Consider the following 19,040-nt stretch of genomic DNA (forward strand, 5'->3'; position numbering starts at 1 on the left):
CATCCGGAATCCAAAATAGATGGCAAAAGTCATTCACTATATGTCATCGACTAGATAATCACAGCCTGGGCGCATTGTGTTTCCAGCCGTCACAATCCCTCAAATCAAACTTGAACCTCGCATTCCTCTCTTCTCTGTCCGGAAACAATCCCACACGATCCGGTCGCCAACGCCACTGATCCTTCCACTCCGGATCTAGTTTCCCCTCAAGTGCCTGCACGACATATTTCCCGATGTTCGTGAGATTTTTAAAGGTATACCCACTGCCCCCGGTAGCAATGAATAACGAATCTGGCGCACTATCATGATACCCAACAATCCAATTGTCATCGTGCGTCTCTACATCCCAACAAACCTTGCTACTTTCAATCTCCGCATCCCCAAACTCCGGCAAGATATACCTTGCAAATTCCAACGTCTTCTCGCGACCAACCCGCGGCTGCGAATCAGTAGGATGATACGCCTGGTCGCGCGGCAGACTACGCACACCCCAGTCACAGCTAGGCTCAGGCCAGCGCTCCCGGTTCACGACGGTGATATCCAGATTGCAGATCTTGAAGATACGGTCCTCGTTCGGCGGGAAGCAGTACCCGCGACGTGCGATATTGAGCACAGGCAGATCCTTGTACCGCTGGTACTGCTCCTCCGTCATACGAATATGCGAGACGCAGTAACCTGAGGCTTGCAGCTGGCCCTTGAAATCGAGTAGCGTCTCGGAATAAGCGCCCACTGCGACGATAACCTTTTCGGAGCGCCAGATGGTCCCGTTGGCGGTGCGCACACCCACAACCTTGGCCGGGTTGACCGGATCACGCACGAACTCGATGACGGCGCCGGACTCGCCTGCCACAAACTCCACACCCAAGCGCTCGCACTCCCGCTTCAAAATCAGCATCGCGTTCGTGGACTCGACCCAGCCAGCGTTTCCGTTGTAGATCCCGCGAAAGGTGGGCGTTCTGCCCTTCGGGGTTGATTGGCCATCAGCGTAGATCCCTACCTGGGCCTGGCGACGGTCGTGTGCGAAGGCTAGAGACGGGTAGAGATGAATGGCAGCATCCCAGTTTGGGAGCTCGACGATCTTGGATGGATCCCCGAGCAAGTGTGTGTTAGAGACCGCAGTCAAGAAGGTCTTTTCGCGGTCCTGATCCTTTGAGCCGTCTGTGCCGTAGATCCAGCCGGTTGGGTGGAAGACATCTTTCCAGAGAGGATCGCGCCAGAGTTGGATGGCTTCCTGGGAAAGAACAGAGTATATATCGTCCGGGTATTCAGTGCGGATGATCTTGTTCCGATCGTAGCCTGCCGATGATGGAGATGGGACAGGCCACCGATCCAGGACCTTGATGTTATGATAGCCGGCACGGGCGAGCCACCATGCCGAAGAGAGACCAAAGACCCCGGCACCCACGATGATGATTGGGGTGGAATGGTTAAGCTGGTTTGACATCTTGAGCTATAGGAATGTGTGCACCTCTGGAATGTTGCCAAATGGCCTTGTCACTGTTTTCTTATGAACTTCTAAATTGAGGCTATAATTTGTTTCTGTCAGCATGGATGGTCGTAACTGGTCTAGCCTGATGACAGGGACCTACAGTCATCTTCGCGCCTCCCTTGGGTGATATGCTCACCCAAATATCCCTATCAGGGCCCAAAACATGACTGTACACTTCATGACTGTGAATTGGAGTAATGACTTGCTGACCAGAGGGAGATGTCAATTTTCAGTCTTTGCATGTTTGATGTCCAAAAACCCAAGTAGAGCTGGACTCTGACCTTCTGCCTGGGACGTTGAAGCTTATGCAACCAAATCTCTCAACCCGTAACAGCAACGATGAATGTATGACTGTCTGTGTCTTACGCTGTGACTGTCCTCGGATGCTGGACATTGATTAAATTGAAAAAGATCCGCCCCTTTAGACTGACTTGCCGTAACCACCTCGTTGTATCATCACATAAACTGCCAAATGCACCCACAAGAACTCTCACACCTTGGTGTCGATGTCATCGACATACGATCTTCCTGTGGCACTGCCACTGGAAAGACTATGAAAGAAGAGATCCTCGACTCGATCCGAGGAGGTGACGATAAACATTGCGTTATTGAAGAATCGGGCGGCCTCATTGAGTGGAGCCGCTCTATACCCACTGGTCAGTCTTTTTCCAAAATATGTTCAAGACATGGCGGAAAACCTGAGAAAATCGCCACCCAGGGATCCTATACGAAGGATGTGGAATTGATCTCTATGAAAACATTACTCGAGATCCTTCATATTACCTTTATCGTGATGAGCTCTCCATATTCCAAGAGTATTCTCACGAAATTGTACGGTTCATACTTGAGTGACCAAAAGTTGATATACTGATGCACAATTCAGGCGATGCTGTTATTAGGTACAGCTGCAACTAGGAAGGGAACAAAGAGGATTAGTAGTTCCAGACATGCAAAGAACATTCATCTCAGCCTCGTCGATCTTGGTAAGAACAGCTTTTTCGCTCTTTCAGTGATTAAAGCATTTTCTCTTTTTCGAAACTGACAAGCTCAACCTCATAGGCGCTGGGTAAGTTCGCCGGTAGTCTTCTAATTCCAAATCTAATTAACGCCGAACCAATGCCAGACGTCTTGACAAATCATCGTGCTTGCTCGATGGTATCTGCAAGCAGATTGAACTTGATCAAACACTCATGAAGGGGTCACGAGCAATTTCTGCAACATATTGCGCAGTATGTATAGATAAATGACTACTGACGACGCTAGGCCCCAAATACAGCAACCATACTGATACAGAAATTACCCGTAGTTGGATCTCCAATACGAGCAGCTTCAATCACGAATCGAGCAGTTACTTCGGGAAAAGCCCAATCTAGCCAACGGTCAGCTGGAGCTCCAGCCTCATAGCGGCGTGTCCGTGCGGGGAGTGTGCGGATCATACTACGATGCAATCGGATTCCTCCGTGACGGCGGGCTGGTTGACGATTCATCGCGCCCCCCGATATATCTGCACAATACGCAGTTTCGGAAATGTCTGATGTGGCTAGGTTCTTCGTTCACGAATCTGAAGCCTGTCCAGGCCGCCAAATTCCTTCGGCAGTTCACCCAGGAAGGCGTGCTGCAGGCGGGAGATTTCATGCTGGTCGGTATTGACCGCTGCAGGGATGTGGGGAAAGTGACGGCGGCATATAGCGACACGTCCGAACGGTGGCAGCAATATATACAAAACGGACTATACACTGCCGCCCACACTGTGGGCGACGAATCGCTTGCGGAGAACTGGACATATGTTGCACGGTGGGATGCCAAGGAGGGCCGCCATTTGGTCCGTCGACTTCGCTCCCCCTAAGCTTTGCCCTTCCTGGTTAATCACCATTATCCCATTTCCGACGCTAGTGTCTGCCTATCACGCTAACCACTACCCCTATTTGCACAGAGATTCGTTCGCAGCGACCGACATCGGACCGTTTCGCCAGATATCGAGATCTCTGCCCGCGAACACGTGCTTTTGGCGCAATCATACAAATACACACGGCAGGATGCCCTCGGCGTGTTCGACATGTCGGGGCTCACCGTCCGGTACGAGTGGGTCAACCAACCCGACGATTGCTCTTTGTTTTTGCTGGAGAAGACGGAGCTATGAAAAACACGGGAAATCCATTAGTGTATCCATTTGGTAGTACGCTAGGTTTTAAGCCTGGCGACCCGCTTGTGAAATACGTTATTGGAAGGCATTATTGCGAAAGAGAAAACGCGAGTTTCCGTTGCATCCAGACCAGTCAGCTTACGAACTTTTCATCACACCCTAAAATTGATCACTATACTAACCGTAAAATAAACTGTCATTAACGATATAAAATCCGATGATCTATGTTGTGGTTGGCCACAGGGCATATTTGGTTATTTAAAACAGACTGACTACCCATGCAAGAGAGCAATGTTTTCGTAAGTTAGGTGACCAGATACTGTACTTAGGGGCCGGTGGCGTTCTGTTAGAAGGAATCAGACTTTCATGACCATTCAGATCTAACTCTCGGGCTAGACCAAGACTTCCAAGGTTTTTCAGACCGGCGGGGCTGACGGAATTACCCGGCCGAGCCAAGACCCGTCATATTGCTTGTTTCGATACCCATTCCCCCCATGATCCGCGAAGATCCCGTGGGCAGATATACTACGGAATAACCCACCTTATACTGTACGGTATTACTGTCATGTAATCTTCGTGGCAGGTTTTGGGTTCTGTCGAAACCAATCTAGGAACAATACAAAGCTCCAGGGTCCTAATTTTGCTGATCATCGATCAACTCTCGTTCTCAGTAGTCAATTTTGTTGGTTATATTTTCATGGTTCTGAGCTCTTCTGCAAGTCAATCGTAGCGCCTCAGCTTTGAATATAAGGCAGACCAAGTCCTTCATGACTGGCTCATCACTGACCTGTCATGGGTTCGAGCAATCAGGAAGCCAAGATTGCACGCCGTCGGGCCAAAAACCGACAAGCACAACGCCGTCACCGTACTTCTCTCCTTCTCAACATACCCCTCCACTCAAAATACTCAAGCAAAAGCTGATAAAAATTCCCAGGAGAGGCTACGAAAGCGAAGCTCGCAGAGCTCGAGCGTCTCAGGCCACAGGTAGATTCAAGGAATACATTCTTGCCTTCGAGTCCCTATCAAGCGGCCTGTAACCCGGACGCTTCCGCGTCCAAGACGAAAACCTCACCATCGCGACAGTTCTGCGGGAGATGTGGTAATGACCACGGGGGCCCGACGTACGAGCAAAGTTTCGACCTACCAAGCTTGCATTGTCACCAGGCGAACTTTCATAATGCAGCTGCCTCCCTCGGTGGTCTGAACGAAACCCCCTCCGAACCACCACCAGCCGGTCTAAACTTCCAGGAGTTCGATTTTGCCCTTCCAACAAACGAGGAGAGTTTGGTCTTGGACTCACACCAATGGTACTCCCATCGCGAATCTCTTCCACCAAACACCAGTTTTGATTATATTGGTACAACAGCATCCTCAATTCACGGACTGTCGCGGCGCCATCGAGCAAAGTCTACACCACAAAATCAACCCCATTCTAGATCAAAGTCCTCCGTCTCTAATCAATCCGCTCTGCATCTGGCTGCAGCGTCGGGGAACACAGAATGCGTCAGGGCATTACTGACCCATAATGCCGATATGAACGCAACCGATGCGTTGGGCAGAACGCCACTCCATGCATGTGCAGCGGCAGGTAATACGGCCGATCATGTTTCCGTGGTTCAATTGCTGATTGAAAATGGGGCGAACCCGACACTGAAGGATCAAAATGGGATGGGCCCGTTACACATTGCTGCGGAGAGAGGGAATGATCTTGTGCTTGAGGCCTTGATTCAGATTGGAGTGGATGTAAACGCGTTATAAAATCCTTACAGATCGGGTACCAGTCAAATGATAGTATCGTGTCGGAAAAGCGATACTTTTACATTCGTCTAGGGACATGAACAGTCGAATCAAAAATTTAAAAGAATACCTATCTAGTGATAGTATCTCAAAATTATTCGCGGCGAATATAATGACAGAAACGCTTCTTTTAGCGCTACTCGCTCTTTGCTCTCATGGAGATAGACTCAGATAAGCACCGACAATCGCCATCATGATCCCAAAAGACCAGGCTGCGAAGATAAGCGTTTTTGTGGTGAGCTTTTGTGGTACAGGAGATTCGTTCTGCCGAAGCTCTTGGTGGATTGCCATCAGGGAATTCTTGCTTCGGGATGTTTCTTGAAGCCAGGAACCGTCAAAGGAAACCCGGTACGTAGGTGTAGGTATATCAGATGTTTAAGAAACATCAATTAACGTAATCTCTAGATCACGTGCGTTTGCTATGGGCAGGATCTTGGACACGGCCATGCAATTTATCAGAACCGGTGGGATGTATACCGAGGTAAATGCAAAACAATTCATTTTCTTACCCTTCTTATATCAAGGCAAAGATATTACCCAGTCTCGAATTATGTGCAGCGTCGCCGACAGCTGGAAAGAAGCACTGTTTATAGGTACTCGGATGTCCTGTAATTAGTAAAGCCCTGGCCACATTAATAGAGATGTGATTTATATATGCCGATTTACAGTGTACACAGGTAGAGAAATGTAACAGCCTAGTTAGCCCACGTATACCCCTGCTAGAGGTCGCCCTACTTTTAAAATAGATTGGGTCTCACTGCATTGTCAAAAGCACCTGCCAAGTACTTCTTGGCTTGTTTTATCACCAGGACCGTTCTCTGGGATTCTCTACTTAAGCCATCATAACATTGCATCCTGATCTCCCAACTTTCCCGAGGAACATCTTCTATCTTTCCCCTTTTTCCGCTTCTTATTTTCCAACGATGTCGTCCGACTCAAAGACACCTTCCAAGTATATCCACACAAGGCCACGGTGCATTCACCACCTCGCTGGCCCTTGCTAATTCTCAAACAGGTCGATCTTCGCAAATCCGCCAGTCAAGATCAACGTGGGCAGTGACGAGCGCGTTTATTATGTTCACCGTGGAACACTCGAGGTCCACCCCGCATTCGATGCCCGACTAAAGGCGTCAACTGACGAATACGAAGAAGCGATTGATTGGAGCGGTTTTGATGAGCAGACCGTTGATTGTGTACTCGGCTTCCTTTACACTGGAGGCTATCAGGCACCTCGAGCGACTTCTGTGGCAGTTGAGGAAGATGAGGCAGATGCGGGGGAGGAGGCCCCAGCGCAAGACGGACAAGAAGAACAAGAAGAACAAGAAGTAGATGAGGCGGAGGAAGCGGATGAAGAAAACGGTAATAAACTCCACTTCTTACATCCATCTCATTATCAAAAATAACGAGACAGACACTAATACCACATCAACCAATACAGAGCCAACATCCCCACCTGACAGCCCACAGTCACAACCTTCATGGCCACACTCACCAACTCCAATATTTCCTCCGCGTGCAAGGTCACTGTCACCAGTTGCAGAGTCGTCTATAGCTCCAGACTCGCCACCATCCCAAGCCCTATCAGAGTTCGACCTAAATGACCGGCCCTTGACTCCTTTAGAATACTGCGATGGGGTCACTCTCGCCACAGAGCATGCTTCGGCTCAAAAGCTCTCAGATAACGGAAGGCAAGACCAAGACCAAGAAGAAGAGCCAGAACAAGGAGCCGAGGGAAACACTGCTGCTGAGATTTATCTTCACGCCAAAGTCTATTCCTTCGCACGCCAACTCGAATTCGCGAAATTGGAACAATTCGCCCTGAACCGTCTGGCACAGGTCCTTGTTGCCCTGGAGCAAACAGACAAAGTCCTATTCCCGTACTTGGTGGATGCAATCCGACTGATCTATAAAACGACCAGTACTGTTGATAATGCGAGGAACTTGCTATCTCAGTTTGTGGCGCTGCGGTACGCCACGCTGGTTGGTGAGGATTTGGATGAACTTATCACAGAGGGAGGAGAGTTTGTGGTCGATTTGTCGCATAAGCTTGCTCGGAAGCTGACAACCATCGCATTGGCGTTTAAGAGAGTTGAATATCTTACTCATAGGAATGAGGAGTTGAAAGCAGAGAGTGCGGAGAAAGATAAAGAGCTGAAGACTTTGAGAGAGGAGGTTAGGCATGGACCAGCACAGGGATTCCCTGCTTTCACCTATCAGATTTGAAGGGTATATGCCGGGCAATATAGTACACGGCCACTGTTCAATGGATTATTGATCGAGCTCTTATTTTGTTTCTCGAATCTCTCATTTTAAGCAATATTTATATCTAGAGAGTCTCTCGCATACATCAATAGACGGGTAATTGATGGGGACTAACCATATATGGTGCTTGTATGAAAAACATCGATGTACCTATTTAGGAAGGAGCCTGCCAAGCACCATATATAGAGCCTACTAGAAATATTTGCTCTCTGCGTGGACGGACTCTCCAAATCTCCTATCTTTTATAGATAGAGGTAGTATAGAGGCTTGTGGTTGTCGAGATCAAACCGGTCTGTGCAACCAAGGGATAACCTTCCAATCCGACATTCCAGAAATGCCAGGCCTTCATTAACATTACCTTTGTTTATATATGACTTCCAATAGCCCAGCTGATCATTATACGGGTACCTGACTATCGACGTCATCAGTACGATCGTCATCGTCGATCTTATCCGATCAACATTGCCTCTGTGGGGTAAACAGTAGACTTAACTCCGAGACCCTCCACTATGATCCCGCGATCCTTTCTGCGCATACGAGCGCTGTTGGCAGCCTTGGTACTCGCTATCTTTTTCACCTGGGCAATATTGGGACAGTTCAAAGCCTACATCCCCATTCTCTTATCTCCACATGCCATCACCACAGACCTGACGCCTTCACATCGCCAATTCTGGCGGGAATTCCACGCCTTGCTACGGAAATATGCGCCGGACACAGAGCCTATCATAGAATATGAAAAGGCATCCACAGAAGGCTTCAATGCCCACAATCCACCACCCCGCCCAGATACCCTCGATGTTCCAGAGGAAGACATCACAACCATGAAAGAAGCGCATACCGGGTTCGTCAATGCAATCACCGACTCCCCACCCGAGCTCCCCTACCTCCCCGGCACAAAAGGCATAGTCTCAACAGCAGGGGGCACCTACCTCCCAGTGCTAGTGATATCCCTCCGGATGCTCCGCCGAACCGGCTCAACGCTCCCGATGGAAGTCTTCCTCTCCGATGACGACGAGTATGAAGACTACATATGCGAAGTAGTCCTACCATCGCTGAATGCGCGGTGCGTAGTTCTATCCCATATCCTCATTGCCGCCCCAGCCCGAATCCAGAAATACCAATTCAAGCCCTTCGCAATGCTCTTCTCGTCCTTCGAAGAAATCCTCTTCCTAGACGCAGACGCCTTCCCCCTTGAGAAACCAGAACATCTCTTCACAACCGAGCCCTTCCTTTCAAAAGGCATGGTCACCTGGCCCGATTTCTGGGCCTCCTCTGTCTCCCCACTCTTCTACGATATCGCAAACTACCCACCCCCACCAATGGACCTACGCCAATCAACAGAATCAGGCGAAGTCCTCCTCTCCAAAAAATCTCATCTCCGCTCCCTTCTCCTCACAACATACTACAACTATCACGGCCCCTCACACTACTACCCTCTGCTCTCCCAGGGCGCTGCCGGCGAAGGCGACAAGGAGACCTTCGTCGCAGCCGCGACCGCCATGCGCGAATCCTTCCACCAAGTGAGCGAGTCCATCTGTGCCCTTGGCCACGAAACCCACGGCGGCATAGCCGGCTCGGCAATGGCACAGTTCGATCCCGTGCAGGACTTTGCATTGACCAGTCGTGGGATATGGCGTGTCAGAGGCGACCACGCACCCGCGCCAGGCGTCTTCTTCATACATGCCAACTTCCCCAAGTTCAATCCTGCCACTGTCTTTGAGATCCACGAGGTTAATCCTGCGTTTACGGATTTGGGTGATTATACGCGGGCCTGGACGCTGCCGGTTGATGTTGTGCGGGGGTTCAATAGCAGGGTTGATGTCGAGAAGGGATTTTGGGAGGAGATTCTTTGGACTGCTTGTGAGCTTGAGGATAAGTTTCACAGTTGGCTTCAGTATGAGGGGATTTGTGACGCGATGAAGGAGTACTGGGGTGCTGTCTTTGGGGAGGATTGATTGTACTTTTGAACTGCCCCTCCAGCAGACGGCATGGCGAATTGAAGTACATGCCCCGACACGGCTATTATTGATTTTTATATGCGTCTTCGCCGGAATGCAAAGCGGGTGTCTTCCACCCAGTTGCTGGTTTCGTGTTCACTTACTAGCTTCTGCAAGGCAGTGGTGAGATAGCCATGGAATGTGCATCTTGCGTTCCAGCGCGCATACCCCCCAGCCAGAGCCGTGGTCAGACTTGGCTTGTCACAGCGATAGCCTCCAGCTGGCATAAGGTCATTTTTCCCCCTTTAAGAGCAGCAACCCTATATTCCAAGAAAACAGCACTCTTCTCATGTAGAGGTTCCGAATACGTGAACACTAAAAGAGCTTTTAAGCAAGATTTCAAATTTTTAAAAATGATTCGAAGACAGTGCTCACTGACTTCTACTATGTGCATTTCCGGTACCTAGCTAGAACCATTTCCACTTTCCTTGGATAAAGATATGTATCCCTAGAATCCCCGGCATATAGCCCCGGAAAAGTACAACACCGCAATGAAAGAAATTTGCTTCCCCCGTTTTCATATTATGGGCCGTTTTCATATTATGGGCGGTCTCACTTGCGTAGTCTTCGTCTTTAGGCTCGTCCGCAGGGGGAGGAGAACCATTACTATCGTCATCAGACGGGTCTTCAATTGCGTAATTTTGTGGCCTTTTTCGGCCACGTTCGTGAACTGAGTCGCTTTGATCCCCAGTCTCAGACTTGGTAGAAGCCACATGTCGTTTTCCCTGACGCTTGGCTCGTTCATTCTAACGGTCTTCTTGACATTGCTGAAGGAACGCCACCAGATATTGTTTGAGAAGATGATTATTTTGCATCTTGCTCTTGGCAAGACGCTTTCCTTCACGGCTTGTTTGGCATTGCGGAACTGATCGTGGGTGTTTGGCGTGGACACACGGATAACCGTTAATGGGAATTCGGATGTTATCTATAAAGCGTTAGTCAACCCGCAATATTAATCTGGATTTGGAAGATTTCGTAGAGCCGAGGATCAAGGGTCATGGAGGGGATGGATAAAAAGGACATTTCCAAGGTTGACATACCCAAACAACACGCTCTCTACGGCTGCCAACGCTGCCGCAAAACCCCCTCCCCTATCTCACACTTGACCTTCTTTTCAAGGTCTTTTTCATCTTGTGGAGGACTTTTCTATTTTCCTCGGGCCTAGAGTGGGCTTTCTCCAGCTTTTCAAGCCTCCACCTCAGGTTATCACTCTAGCGATCCTTTATTAGCTACCCTCGAGATGCTAAGGTTGATTTGGGGCCGTTTCGCTGGATTCGACTAATCTCTCGGTAGATTGCATGGTTCTGCGTATACTAAGATCAGTTAGTGACTTTCGAATGAGTAGATTGATAGTATTTCACTTACCAACATTCGAGTGCCATTTGCACAACTAGGGCAGGGGAAATCCCCACGGCCACGGCCACCACGAGCACAATTTATACAGGTTGTTCTCCAGCATTTGAATCCTCTCCTTGAGCGTCCTTCACTATGTCACCATAGTGCCAATTCAGGGCCTTCCGTGCGCCCTTGACGACCAGCTTTGCTATGGTAACAGAACATGCGTGGATGAAGGTCAAGAGGCTCGTAAAAATGCTCACGCTTTTGATACTCCATGGCTCTTTCTTCTCCTCAGCAGCGTGGTCTTTGTAGGCGGGGGGTGGCACGGGAGGCACATCATGGGGGGCCATAGGACATTTCCTTGGGCTGTAATCCGTATAAGCGGCCGCCAGTGACTAGTCTCTTAATTCGATATATAACCAGGATGCATTTTGTGCATGCCTCGCGGATTGCTAGGCACCCATATGGGTCTTCGTCAATTCCATTACTCGCGGAAAGGTGAGCTTCATTTTGTTGGTTAATGTACTAGTGTTGAGGTTGGTGGGGTGGGAAGGAGGTGGGAGGTGGATGGAGGAAGGAGGAAGAAGAAGGTGGTGGAAGGAAAGCAATAGATATAGTAGTATATTTATATATTACATACAAGAATAGTCGGCCGCTTATGCAGCCGTCTCTTTTGGTAGTCTTATCAGATGGTCTTTTAGATGTCTTTTTGGATCTCTTTTTTGGAGGTCGGTTTTGGTGGTCTTTTCGGATTCTTCTCATTCAGTCTTTTCAGATGTCTGTTTTCGTAGATGTTGTTTCCCTCTTCTCAGTTTGTTAGCTTGACGACAGAAAAAGGGGGAAAAAGCATACTTTGTGCAAGAGACTTTCCTATGTATATCCTTTGACTCATTTCAACACGTTCAGCCCAGTTCAGCTATATAACATTAAAATAATTAGCAAATCTCAGCTTTCTAGATTCCAGATCTATGCTGTATATTGTTATATTGTTTATATTGAATACTCCGAAGCTATGGAGGTAGACTAGATACATCAGAGATCACAGAGGGACAAAACCCACCCTGTATTGAGCCGCATGGATGCGTGGGCCGGGGAAACCGTGATACCACGGGAGGCGCTCTTGGCACTCCTTAGGGCGAGTTTAATTGTACAAGGCGGCAACCTTCCTTGGAAGGTCATTTTGATAACCAACCTGACATATAAACCAAAAGGTTCCAAACATCATTTCCTTGATATATAGTACACAGTATACAAAGTCTATAATAGTACATAGCCACATCCAAAATCCCTCTACTTACTCTACTCCACCTTCAACCCATTTTGACGCGCCGTCTCAACAGCCTCAATGAACAAAGCTTTACAAGGCACCGAGCTACCAAGTCTCGCACAAAGCAAGAAAGCCCCACTCAACTTCCGATGCAGCGAATACGTCTCCTCAGGGGGCGGCGCCAGTCTCTCCCGAATCATAACCGGAATAAGCGCGCGCACGCGGTCCGTAATCGTCTGGTTACTGAAGTCATACAGATCCGGCGAGGAAAGCATGAACGGCTCCGCGATCGTCGTGATCGAGCTCACGTGCGCGTCGACCATCGCCTGCGATTCCATTCCCGTCAGATACCCCAGCTCGATGGAGAGGTCGTGGCAGGTTTTGCGGTCGTTGCGGGAGGCGGCGATTAGAGTGCGCACGTAGGTTGTTATGAATTTTTCGGGGTAGGCGCGGGAGGCGCCGAAGTCAAGGAGTTCGAGTTTGTTCGTCGACGCGTTGTAGAGGAAGTTTGTCCAGTTCGGGTCGGTTTGCATGTAGTGGAATTCGGCGATCTCGCGGAGGCAGAGGCGCATTATTTGTGTGCCGATCCAGTCGCGTTGGGTTTGGGTGAAATCGGTTACTTTGGTTACGGCTACGCCGTCCAGCATTTCCATTGTTAGGACTTGTTTGCCGGAGGCGTGGGCGATTATCTCGGGAACGATGAAAACCGGGTCGTTGGCTAGGAGCTCGCGGAAGTGGTTGGCGGCTTCGGCTTCGCGGAGGTAGTCGCATTCCCAGGCTAGTTCGGTGCGTGCGTTTGCAATTGTTTTGTCAAGGTACAGGCCCTTTGGGAGGAGGCGGGAGGCTGTTAGGAGAACTGAGAGGTTGTTTAGGTCGCTGTCGATTGAGTCGGCGACGCCTGGGTATTGAACTTTTACGGCAACAGGTTGGCCGGTGCTTTTGAGGACGGCTGAGTGCACTTGGCCGATTGAGGCTGCTGCGATAGGGACCTCGTTGAAGGTGGTGAAGAGGTCGCGCCAGTTGGGTCCAAGGTTGTCGGTAAGGACTTTGTCGCGCTGCCAGGCGGGCATGTAGTCTGCGCGGTCTTGCACGCGTTGGAGTACTTGCTGGATTGATTCGGGGAGCATGTTGGAGTCTAGAGAAATTAGTACGAGCATTAGAAATACCAGTGAGCTAGACGATGCAACATACCTTGGATGCTCAGCATCTGTCCCAGCTTGAGAGCTGCGCCGCGCATTTTTGACAGCTTAGCTACCATGCGTTCCATGTTACCAGCGCTGAACATAATCGAGCCATTCTCCTGGCTGCCAGTAGCCCGCCGTAAACCCTCCCCGACAGCGCCAAATGCCATTGAGGTCGCTAGACCACCGTACTGCCACAGTCTGCCTAGCCGAGAGGACGGTACGCGTGACTCCAGCATCTGGTACACTTGTTGCTCCTTAACCTCGCCGACGGTGTTCACACTGGGCACCACGTCTTCGGCGACGCTGGCCGCAAGCTCCTCCATCTCCTGAGCCTCGGATTTCGGAGCCACCGGGGAGATGGGCTTCACAACATCCGCGATCGACGGCTGAGGCTTCGCGGCCAGCTTCCAGTCCCTCTTTGGCGGCGGCTTTCCGGAGATCATCCGCGACACTCTCGGGCTGTGGAAAAGACTTTGGATCATCTCCTCGGACATTTCCTGCTCGACCGGAGCAGGCTTACCCGATTCAACAGACGATTGGAAGACATCCGCGTTCAACCCATCACTGCCAACTTGAGCATCGCCTGTGACCTTGGGTACCTTCACTCTCGGCAGCCCCGAGAGATCCGGCTCCGACCGAAGCGATGGCTCATAGAAGACATCCTGCTGTTTGTTCACATCCAGAGCGCTCGGTTTCTCATTTCCGCTATATGTTGCTGCCGAAGCCGGGATCTGCGATTCGGCCTGACGTTGCAGTTTGCGAGCGAGGTCTGGAGGTGGTAACGTTGCAGTTCTGGCGGGCGGCTTATCGGCCGATGTTGACTTGTCGGGCAAGTCTGCCGGGCTCGGCGAAGATGGTGGCGAGGGTTCGTCAAATCGGCGTGCCAATGCGGCGGCGGCTTGAGCGGTCAGGATCAGGCCCTCTGTTTGGGCCTTGATGCCCTTGGTCAGGGAGGATGTGCGCGTATAGACATCTAGCTGATGTTGCCGGATGGCCAGATGTTTGGCTGCGACCGTCTTGGACACATTGAGGAATTGGATGGCGTCGAGCAGACGCTTGCCTGACATTGTTGTGGAGATTGACTTTAGTTCATGACGCGGGGAAAATAGGGGGAAAAGATCAGCAAGATAGTAATAAATGTCTAACAGGTCTGAAAAACCGTTAATAATGCGAAACAGTCAAGCTGATAGGGAGCACTCGGAACTTATGCGGCCTCCGCCCACTTTTTTTTGCCGATCGGCGAGCTTCTTTCTATAAGACCGCAACACCCTCTGATCCAGATACTACATTAGTTCTCACTTATTAAATCTGTACTTTATACAAACTACATATACTATACTTCTACCACATATTTGATAACTACACAATGCTCCTTGAAGACACTCAAGATCTCGAAGCCGAGGTCACCCTCCTTGAGTCGCGCCTCCAAGATGCCCGCACTCAACTAGCAGCCTCCGAATACCCCAGCCCACCCTCCTCATGGGCCGTTAAAGGTAGGCAAATCTACACCTCCAATGTCGCATACCTTGGCTAACCCCTTTTAGAACCATATAATACCAATAATAACAAACCTAATACCTCAATCCGCACATCTCTTCACGCCCTCCTCCTCCTCTCAGACTCCGCCCTCCCACTAGGCTCCTTCGCCTACTCCAGTGGACTCGAGTCCTACCTAGCACACAACAAACCCTCGCGCACTGCCCCAATAACCTCCTTCCACCGCTTCCTCAAACTCTCCATCGCCTCAATCGCAAGCACATCCCTCCCCTACGTGCTAGCCGGATATCGAGAACCCTCAACCCTCGACACACTAGACAACGACCTGGACGCATCAACGCCGTGCATCGTCGCGCAGCGTGCAAGCATTGCCCAAGGCCGCGCGCTCATCGGCGTCTGGGAGCGTGCATTCAGAGTCAGCTTCGCGGGCCCCGACAGCCCGGTTTCTGAGGAAACCGATGCGGCCGTCGCTGCTATTGATGATTTGTCCGATGCGTTGAAGTCTTGTCTCGAGGAAGACGAGGATCTCGGCCCCAAGGGCCACTTTGCCCCGCTGTGGGGTGTGGTCTGTCGGGCTATGGGTCTGGACTTGCAGCAGACAGCCTATGTCTTTGTTATGAATCATGCTAAGGCGGTGCTGAGTGCGGCTGTCAGAGCGGGTGTCATGGGCCCTTACCAGGCGCAGAATGTGTTGGCTGGTCAGGCGCTGCAGGATACGATGATGAAGCGCATTGCGCGGGAGTGGAATACGCCTGTTGAGCAGGCTGGACAGGTTGTCCCTGCGCTGGATCTTTGGGTTGGGAGGCATGAGTTGTTGTATAGTCGGATCTTTAACTCGTGAGAATATTAAGAATTAAGAATCAAGAACCTTTATAATTGAAGACATTGAAGTCATGGGGGCATGGAAAATCCTCACATTGCATTCATCATGGCCTTTGTACTTTTTTTTTGCTCCGTACACGGGTAGTCCTACATGACACAGAAATCTAGAACAACTCAGCCTCTGAGGAAAATCAGTGTGCGCCGGCCTCTCGTCCAGAGAGGATGAAGAACGACGCCCCTGCGCCTTGAGAAACACACCATTGCTTTGGTTTGTAACAGGAAAATGAGGAAAAGAAGAAAGAGAATAAAACATGCCCCAAATTAAGGCTGAGCGTGCATAACTCGTCAAACGCCGGCCCAAACCAGACCTGCTAAACCACACAAAAAACACCACACCATGAACCTGTCCGGATGTGACACACTAAAAAGAGATAGACGTAAAGAGGAAAGCATCGAAAGGAAGATATAATACAGGAGATTTGAAGGTCGATCAGAGGGTAATATGCATGTGGTCGTTGCTTCCGAAGGATTTGCCGCAGTTAGGGCACTTGCGGGAGCGAGACGTGAGACGTTCTTCGACGCAATCTTTGCAGAATACATGGCCGCATGTTTTGATCGCTGTGTTTTTGAAATTGCGACGACACACCGTGCACAGTGCAAGTGTCTGAATGAGGTTAGCTTGGGTCGATTAACAAATGTGGGGATTCAACATACCCGTAGCATTTCATATTCCGAAGACGAATTGCCAAGACTCTTGTTCTTCCAGTTGTCCAGACTCTTCTTGGTATCTGAAAGGGACTGTTTCAAACCGGCGACCTCTGTCTCGGCTTGCCGCAAAGCAGAAGTAGTGCTTCCCAGTGTCGAGTCCTTGGATGATGAAAGCCCTTTGAGCTCGGCAACCTGGTGCTTCAAGCCTTCCATGAGGATGTTGCTCTCGGTCAGCTGCTGCTGAATGGCGCGGTGCTTGCTCAGGGCTGCATTTAGTGCCTCCTTAGTCTCACTGGCTTGCTTGTCCATGTTGGACACCAATGACCGGGTGGTTGCTTCGGATTCCTTCAGCTGGGCCACAATATCTGACGTCTTGGAGCTTTGCATTCGGAGCGTTCGGACTTCGACATCACGTGCTTCTTTGCTTTTCATTGCAGCAAAGAATTTTTGATCTGCTTTAGATTTCTCCGCCGTCAGTCTTGCAACCTTCTCCTCCATAGCCCCAAAGTCAGTAACTTTCTGCGATGCGAGAGTAGCAAACTTCGTGTAGGCCGTCTGCATCGACGTCAACTCGGTGTTGAGCATGGAGTATTGGCGTTCCAGGCTGGTGTACTTGGCGCGAAGCTCCTCCAGCGGCATATCGTTGATATTGTCGTCGGACTTGGAGCCCTCAATCTGCAGTCGCAACCTTTGACTTTCCGATTCTAAGGCTGTGATTCGAGCCTCTCTAGCGTCTGCCAGTTCTTGCAATTTCAGACTAGAAGTCTTCTTCTGATCTTGCGCGGCCTTTCGCATCTGCTGGTCGGCCAGAAGTTCGTCGCGGGCATTCCGTATGCGGGCAAGGTCCGTTTCAGCCCTCATCAACTGGGCTTCTTTCTCGGCAATCGTACTTTGTGTTTCGTCTTCCACCTGGATTTTGTATGCGGTTCGTTCCGATCGGTATTTCTCTGCTTCCTCACGAAGTTGAACATTTGTCGCTTCCAGGTGGTTGATTCGCTTAACTACATCGTCGTATTGTGATCGAAGGTGTTTAAACAGATCCGTGTGGGCGTAATCATCATCGGTAAACTTTGAAGACTGGGATCCCGATGTGAGCGACAAAACGACAATATAACGATGGGGTGAGTCCAACCTTGACTTTGATTTCGGTAATTTGGCCTAGCAGGCTGGCATTTTCGGCTTCCAGTTTCCGCACTTGCTCCTTTTGTTTCTCCGAAATTGCAGTGAGCTTGTTATTAGCTTCTTCCAACTCGGGGTTGCGGTCTCCGGCGGGGGTTCCTCCATTTGCGGGGGACGATTCTTCGCGCTTGGATTGTGCCGTTTCCCCAGGTCGTTGAATACCCATAGACTGCTGCTTTTCCAATTTTGCAACAGTCAGACTCTTCGCGCGATCGAGTTTCTTTTCGGCTACCAGATATCGCAGGGAGGCTTCCTCGAGGCTTTCCTCCAACTGTTGCTTTTCGGCTAGGGTTTTTTCGAGTTCGGCGATCGCTACTTTTTCCTCGGCCAACTTCTTTGCAAGGCGAGTCTGTACCTCTGAAATCTCGGTAGGCGCATCATTAGACTTAGACTGAACTTGAGAAATTATTGCGCGAATATCCTCCGACCGCGATTTCAGATGCGTCTCGAACTCTTCAACGTCTTCAAACTGTAAGGAGCTTTTAAAAGAGGTTTCTGCGAATATTGTCAATATTGGAATAGTGGGTGTGATGTGGGGCTAGAAGGATGGTACTGACCTTGGCCTTCTGCTTCAGATGATCCAAGCAGTAATTTCACTTCATCAATTAACTGTTGTGAGATTAGTTCCTGCTCTCAAATTCCTGCCAAGTCGACCCGGACAAAGAATGGGAAAACAAACCTGTTTGAACCACAAATCGATAACACGAAGATGATCGTTGTGAAACGTGGCAGCCTTTGACATCTGGCTCAAACGTGATTCCAGTGAGGATTTCTCCCGCTTATATTCTTGCATCTGGCGCAAAATCGCTTCTTTTTGGAATCGCTGTCGCAAAAAAAGCCCGATCAGCATATATCCCACAGGAGACCAAAAGCCAACCTCCAGATCGCGGACGAAATCCAAAACATGAACTTACCTCCAAATCATCTTTCCATGGCATATCGGCATCAGGATGAGGCTTGCTACTACCGTTAACGCTGGTAGCCTGTTTCTTTAACGGCGGAGCCGATTCATTGTTGTCCGCAGCGGGCCTCTTCCGGTCTTCCATCTTGACAAGACCGGGCTCTGAAGACACGACGGGGGGTTCGACGGCCGGCATCAGTGGCTAGACTGGCATGGGAGGGCTATTATCACCACCGGACCGTCCGTCAGTCAGCCAGACGCAGATCTCGAGACTGTGTCCAATCCTGTCGAAGGAAAGTCCGGTAGAAGAATGAATAGCCAGTAAAAGAAAGCGAAAGAGGTGGAAGTAAAGGAAGAGTGGGCGAGCAGACGATAGAAGGGGTGGGATGGCAGAGATCGAGGAGTTGAAGGCAGGAGGATTTTCAACGAGGTTTAGCGTCCGCTAGTGTCATCACG

General features: G+C 50.1%; 9 protein-coding genes across 9 annotated transcripts; 5 read left to right on the forward strand and 4 right to left on the reverse strand.

Moving 5' to 3' along the window:
* Window positions 1–58: 58 nt before the first annotated feature.
* N7471_001389 (NAD(P)/FAD-dependent oxidoreductase) lies at window positions 59–1,444 on the reverse strand (the record flags this gene model as incomplete). Its single annotated transcript, XM_057274110.1, has 1 exon — window positions 59–1,444. The coding sequence occupies one exon, from the start codon at window positions 1,442–1,444 to the stop codon at window positions 59–61; it is 1,386 nt and encodes a 461-aa protein (XP_057142289.1).
* A 517-nt stretch (window positions 1,445–1,961) lies between these two features.
* N7471_001390 (uncharacterized protein) lies at window positions 1,962–3,629 on the forward strand (the record flags this gene model as incomplete). The annotated part of the gene is made up of 5 exons (XM_057274111.1): window positions 1,962–2,145; window positions 2,549–2,555; window positions 2,613–2,718; window positions 2,796–3,311; window positions 3,423–3,629. The coding sequence occupies 5 exons, from the start codon at window positions 1,962–1,964 to the stop codon at window positions 3,627–3,629; spliced, it is 1,020 nt and encodes a 339-aa protein (XP_057142290.1).
* Window positions 3,630–4,424: 795 nt separating this feature from the next.
* On the forward strand, window positions 4,425–5,390 carry N7471_001391 (Ankyrin repeat protein; the record flags this gene model as incomplete). Its single annotated transcript, XM_057274112.1, has 2 exons — window positions 4,425–4,497; window positions 4,567–5,390. 2 exons carry the CDS (start codon window positions 4,425–4,427, stop codon window positions 5,388–5,390), a joined length of 897 nt encoding a protein of 298 aa, XP_057142291.1.
* Window positions 5,391–6,352: 962 nt separating this feature from the next.
* N7471_001392 (uncharacterized protein) lies at window positions 6,353–7,652 on the forward strand (the record flags this gene model as incomplete). The annotated part of the gene is made up of 3 exons (XM_057274113.1): window positions 6,353–6,381; window positions 6,445–6,788; window positions 6,868–7,652. 3 exons carry the CDS (start codon window positions 6,353–6,355, stop codon window positions 7,650–7,652), a joined length of 1,158 nt encoding a protein of 385 aa, XP_057142292.1.
* Window positions 7,653–8,200: 548 nt separating this feature from the next.
* On the forward strand, window positions 8,201–9,646 carry N7471_001393 (alpha-mannosyltransferase; the record flags this gene model as incomplete). The annotated part of the gene is made up of 1 exon (XM_057274114.1): window positions 8,201–9,646. One exon carries the CDS (start codon window positions 8,201–8,203, stop codon window positions 9,644–9,646), a length of 1,446 nt encoding a protein of 481 aa, XP_057142293.1.
* A 1,478-nt stretch (window positions 9,647–11,124) lies between these two features.
* On the reverse strand, window positions 11,125–11,376 carry N7471_001394 (uncharacterized protein; the record flags this gene model as incomplete). Its single annotated transcript, XM_057274115.1, has 1 exon — window positions 11,125–11,376. The coding sequence occupies one exon, from the start codon at window positions 11,374–11,376 to the stop codon at window positions 11,125–11,127; it is 252 nt and encodes an 83-aa protein (XP_057142294.1).
* A 949-nt stretch (window positions 11,377–12,325) lies between these two features.
* Window positions 12,326–14,544, reverse strand: N7471_001395 (protein kinase COQ8; the record flags this gene model as incomplete). Its single annotated transcript, XM_057274116.1, has 2 exons — window positions 12,326–13,428; window positions 13,485–14,544. The coding sequence occupies 2 exons, from the start codon at window positions 14,542–14,544 to the stop codon at window positions 12,326–12,328; spliced, it is 2,163 nt and encodes a 720-aa protein (XP_057142295.1).
* A 299-nt stretch (window positions 14,545–14,843) lies between these two features.
* On the forward strand, window positions 14,844–15,815 carry N7471_001396 (urease accessory protein UreF; the record flags this gene model as incomplete). Its single annotated transcript, XM_057274117.1, has 2 exons — window positions 14,844–14,970; window positions 15,022–15,815. The coding sequence occupies 2 exons, from the start codon at window positions 14,844–14,846 to the stop codon at window positions 15,813–15,815; spliced, it is 921 nt and encodes a 306-aa protein (XP_057142296.1).
* A 471-nt stretch (window positions 15,816–16,286) lies between these two features.
* On the reverse strand, window positions 16,287–18,780 carry N7471_001397 (E3 ubiquitin-protein ligase BRE1; the record flags this gene model as incomplete). Its single annotated transcript, XM_057274118.1, has 6 exons — window positions 16,287–16,460; window positions 16,511–17,581; window positions 17,637–18,178; window positions 18,241–18,292; window positions 18,363–18,506; window positions 18,598–18,780. 6 exons carry the CDS (start codon window positions 18,778–18,780, stop codon window positions 16,287–16,289), a joined length of 2,166 nt encoding a protein of 721 aa, XP_057142297.1.
* Between the last annotated feature and the right edge of the window lie 260 nt (window positions 18,781–19,040).

Source organism: Penicillium samsonianum (genome assembly GCF_028829775.1).
Source record: "Penicillium samsonianum strain IBT 33392 chromosome Unknown utg000001l_segment0_segment0, whole genome shotgun sequence".
Taxonomy (NCBI): domain Eukaryota; kingdom Fungi; phylum Ascomycota; class Eurotiomycetes; order Eurotiales; family Aspergillaceae; genus Penicillium; species Penicillium samsonianum.